The sequence below is a fragment of the Centruroides sculpturatus genome, unplaced genomic scaffold (assembly GCF_000671375.1).
Source record: "Centruroides sculpturatus isolate CEXI.00-Female unplaced genomic scaffold, Cexi_2.0 scaffold3408, whole genome shotgun sequence".
NCBI classification, from domain to species: domain Eukaryota; kingdom Metazoa; phylum Arthropoda; class Arachnida; order Scorpiones; family Buthidae; genus Centruroides; species Centruroides sculpturatus.
In genome coordinates this window covers 4,122-9,343 of record NW_019387796.1, presented here as the reverse complement: position 1 = coordinate 9,343, position 5,222 = coordinate 4,122, and the positions used below count along the sequence as shown (strand labels likewise).

Genomic DNA, 5,222 nt, shown 5'->3' with positions numbered 1-5,222 from the left:
TTATTTGAATTTTTTATCTTAAAAGCTGATAAATTTCCAGTAATCATCTCCTATCCACATTACCATCAAAGTTTTCTGAAATGTCATTAATACAAGTGACACAATAATTATCATCCAAATAAGCTGTAAACTCATTGACCTTTTCATTGCTACAAAGTATATTTTGACAACTGAATATAATTATACATATAAAACAATAGTTCTAGCTTGACTGTGCAATGTTTCATTTTGTGACAAACGGCAGCATAACTTTATGGCATATGCTAACAAATCAAAAAATAATGATGTCATTACAATACTAGATCGTCTTACCTCATTTTTTTAAACTCTGTAGTTGAGAAATTTGTTTTATATTAATTAAAGAACATTTGTATATAATTTAAATTATTATTAAATAACTTTTGAGCTATAATAATTTCTAAACAGTAATGTAATGAATTATCTGCACAAAATGCTTACTTTCAAATAGCCAACTGTTTAAATTTTTCACAAAGAAATGTTTTCATCCTGTTTTAGGATAGGTTCTCTTCTTAACATATGCAAGTCAAGATTCCAACAAGTNTTTATATATACATATATATATATATGTATATATTAAAATTACTAAAATGTTTAAACAAATGAAATGTTTATACATGGTATATATATATATACACACCATGTATAAACATTTCATTTGTTTAAAAATTTTAGTAATTTTAATAGAATTCTAATTTATATTCTATGTAAGAAAACTTGATCTATACTCAATTAAAAATCATTACTTTTCATTTTTTATATTTTCAGTACTTTTTTTAAACTCAATATATTTTAAGATATTCAACAGTAATTTATTTTATATAAGTTAGTCTTAATATACATTTCCCAAATTTTGTATTTTTGAAATAACTCTTTATTAATTAATTATATAACTGTATACTTACTTTATGCCAACCTTTCAATGGCCATTTCCTTCTTTTCATCATGTAACCTTCAAATTTTTCAGGCTTTTCCTCAAATCTTTGGCCATCTTTAAGACCTTCTAATATTTCCCATTCACTACCTCTTCTCATTTGTCGCCTTTTACTTGGTGCAACTTTTTTTGTTTCTAATTTTTCTTCTTCAATTTCCTCAACATTCAATCCACTTATTAATGGTAAATTTAATGTCAATGATGATTTCATCTGAGGTGGAGGTTCTGACTGAAGAGATGCTTGGGATACACTTGCTGTACTATTGCTAATATCCTATGAAAATATTTAAAAATAAATAAAATTGGTTTATTTGTTAGTTTTTTATAATCAATTTATATAATTTAAAAATAACTAAAAAAACTAAATATCTATAAATCCTCAAAAAGAACCAAATCTATGAACTCAAAAAACACTGAAACAACAATTTCTTATGCATAATGTCACTATAAGAAAGCCCTTGACAATGTTTTCCTTCAAATATCTTTGCTTGTTTTAAATTTAATTTTTGGTTATATTTTTATTATCTATTTTATTTCATCGTTTATAAGAAAATTTTATAAATAATTGCATATTCCAATGATTTTGAATTTGACCAATTTTCTATGATTTAAAAGGAATATTATTCGTTATTCCTTTTTTTGTTCTTTTACATATGTTATGTTCAACTAAGAACTTAAGGAGAGCCTTTAAACATGGCTAAAAACATTTGTTCTAAATATATTTGAGTTGCTGAAATTTTAAAGGTGTATTTGTTGCTGTTATTATAAACATCACTGTTCCAAATACTGACAAAATACATATAGTAAAAATTTTAGCAAATATTCAGAACTCGCCTATGAAATGAAATGTCTTTGGAGAATGAATATGGTATTTTTTTATGTCCGTAATTCTTTCTTTTGCAGGCATCATATCATATACACTACACAAAAATCTAAGAATATTATTACTTTAAAACAGCACATACATGACAGTACAGAAAGCAGCAATACTAAACACATACCAAATAGGAAATTCTTCAATACAGATATATACATTAACTGTGCATAACCATAACAACAGTTTTTTTGTAACTCTTAAAATGTTCTGTAACTTCTAAACATAAAATAACCTTAAAATTTATAATATCCTATGATAATAATTTAAGGGATGTTTTAACCATGCTTTATGAACCCTTGTTATCAGTTTATTCATTGTTGCCATTGGAGTAGCAAGAGATGTAACAAGAGAGATATCATCTGACAGTATCTCAAACATGTTCAACAGATAAGAGATCCTGTGAACAAAATGGCTAGGCATTCATGAGCTTGATCAAGACACTGCAAGGAGACCCAGTGCCTTGATTAGAAATTTAAATTAATGTACTATAAGAAAATAACAATTAAAACAATTAATGTTTAACATTTAAACTCCTAATTAAACTGATAATATGTAATTGTTAACAGATGTCTGTTTTTTTGTGAAATCAGTTTTAACATGTGATTGATAATAGTCTTAAAACTATCTAATTAACTGAACATAATGATACCTGTAACTCAAACTTGGATTACAATAAGCAAATTCTACTGTATTTATCAGCAATTTATACAATCGTAAATATTCATATCATTTGCTAAATTATAAAGTAAATTATAAATGTTATGTTCTACTTACAGAATCCGAATGACTAGATGTTCTGTCATGATTAACAGCATCATCAGGATTGCAAGCATTACCAGCTAATTTTTGACTTAAATTAGCTGGTTCAGTTGCTATGTGACGAAGAGAAGACATGGGATACAAACATATATACAAAACAATCCCAATTTTATAGTATCTTGAAAATTTAGAGAATATTGAAAAGAAATATGATGATCATTTTATCTGAAAAAAAACTTTTATTTAAAATGATATACTTATAAATTATGATAATATATGCTAAATATCAGAATCTCATATTAAAAACTACTGCACAATAAAAACAGCACATGCCATTTAAAATAAACAACACAATATATAACATGAAATATTTTTATTTTGAGAATAATTATAAAATAAAACTACTTTTATTGGGCTGCAATTTGAAAAAACTGTGGACCTATAAATACCCAGTTGTCCATCTGTATGTCTGTTTGTGTGTCCTTCCTGAATCTTGAAAATAGTGTTAGATAAATTAAATTCAAGACCAGATATGGAAAGTTTAGGGACAGAAAGGCCCAGTTAACTATATATGAACTTCCAATGCAAACTGGAAGTCATGTTATTTCAATTCAAAAATTTTTCCCTGTAAGGAGTTAGATAGATGATGGCATGACTATTGATAACTGGAAAAGTATTACATACAGGAGCAAGACACTAATAATTTGTGGAGGAGAGCATATATTTAAATTAAATAAACTTAAAAAATATGATTAAAAATTGCAGCCCGGCATTGTGATGATGTCACAATAAATAATTGCTCGTTGAACAATAAAATCTTACATGATTCAATTTATGTTGAACTTGAACAATAATATCTTTTCTAAGATATATTAATATTCAAGAAAAGTTATCAAAAGTATTATTTAATTATAGTTGTGTTCAATTTCTGCAGAGAAGTTTTAAGTACACCTTTTCCAATATTTTAGCATCTTCTTTGTTAAGATGATACTAAAATATTGGAAAACATCCCTTAGAAATTCACTCATCAATATAATAAAGACTATTTTTATCAAAAAAGGTATATATACAAGTGTATGACATTGTATTTACAGGATACAATGAATTTTTAACAAAGATTATTTCTCAGTCTGACATTTAGGTTATTGCAATGAAAGTAAAATACTGTATATGTTTCTCCTATACATGTTAGTTTAGATAAAGCAACTTTTAATTTCTTGTATTTTTTCATATGATATAAACCTGAATTAATATTAAAAGTTTATTTTTTTCCTCCTTGTGAAATTCATATTATTTTTAATAATTTGCTCTTTTCTTGTTTTCATCCTTGATAGAATACTTAAAAACTAAAAAGATTTCATTTATTTAAATACTTCCAGAAAGCACCACTGCCAATAGCATTAGAGCTATTGGCAGTGCAAGGACCAGTATATCTATTGACTCTGCTATTGCTAGTCATTTTGGCTGGTTCTACTAAACATTTCATAAAACTAATAAACTTTTCTTCAAGAAAATGTTATCATTTATATTAACTAAAATTAAATTTTAAATAAAATTATGTTATCAACATTTGAAATTAAAATCCTTATATGTTTTCACAGTTAATATAGTATATTGTATTTTATAGTAACAAAGCACTTTTTCTGTATGCAAAATTTTTATACTGATGACACATATACAAGTATCATTTTAACATTTAGTGGTTTACAAGTGCCTTTTCTAACGTATTATTTACTATTTTATTGGTAGTTTTCTAACATTACCAATAAAATAGTAAAAGCATATTCAGTGATTTCTCACTGCTTGAATCATGACTTCAACTCTGTTTTATAATATATTGTTATAAAATAACACTATTTTAGGTCATTTATTAATTTAAATGCTGTTATAAAATTTGTAATAGCACATTTACAGAAAATTATTGCTTATACGGTACTGTATAATCAGTTTCTTCTTTTTCAGAATAAGGAAAAAGTATATAAAATATATTTAGACCTAGTATCAACAGCAAGCCAAAACTTAACTTGTAAGATTTTTTTGTGATATATTGAATAAATTTTCATTTTGCTGTAGTAAGAAATAATCACTCATTAACAGAAGTATCCTCTTTTGATATATAATATAATAAATAAATTTTTCCACACCTGATAAAGCAAATTTATCATTTGCAGTCAATTTTTCTGACTGACTTAACATCAAATTTAATATATTTCATAATCTCTCAAAGCCTACTCAGAGGTACACTGTAATTTTGTGTGGCTCATGATTAAAAGGCAATTTGAAACCAGACAGATTAAGTAATGAGTGGGTTATAATCAGAGCTTGTGCTAGACCTAAAATATTATGAGACATTTTGACTCATGGATCACAGGAATATGAGTCAAGTATAAATATTAAGAGTCAAATATAAATTTATTTTCCATTAGTCAATGATTTCATGTACTTAAATACATATTTATGATTGAGTTTGATTCAGATTCCTTACTTACAATAGTACAAATCTTAAATATAATTACAAACTTACTACATTTGCTGAGAGAAGTTTTTATTAACAAATGTTTTCAGTCTACTCCTATAGGCCATTATCAGGTTTTTAAATCAGTTGATGGGCTACGGGAGTAGACTGAAAACATT

At 25.8% G+C, this 5,222-nt stretch overlaps 1 protein-coding gene across 1 annotated transcript; it reads right to left on the bottom strand.

Moving 5' to 3' along the window:
- Positions 1-870: 870 nt before the first annotated feature.
- LOC111616638 (oxysterol-binding protein-related protein 6-like) lies at positions 871-2,846 on the bottom strand. Its single transcript, XM_023358027.1, has 2 exons — positions 2,604-2,846; positions 871-1,226 (listed from the first exon to the last, which is right to left on the bottom strand). Exons 1-2 carry the CDS (start codon positions 2,721-2,723, stop codon positions 900-902), a joined length of 447 nt encoding a protein of 148 aa, XP_023213795.1. The 5' UTR covers positions 2,724-2,846; the 3' UTR covers positions 871-899.
- Between the last annotated feature and the right edge of the window lie 2,376 nt (positions 2,847-5,222).

Coding starts and splice junctions, on each gene's coding strand:
- LOC111616638 (XM_023358027.1), bottom strand. CDS start 2,723: ATGTCTTCTCTTCGTCACATAGCAACTGAACCAGCTAATTTAAGTCAA. Junction 1,227..2,603: donor CATCTAGTCATTCGGATTCT/GTAAGTAGAACA, acceptor ATATTTTCATAG/GATATTAGCAATAGTACAGC.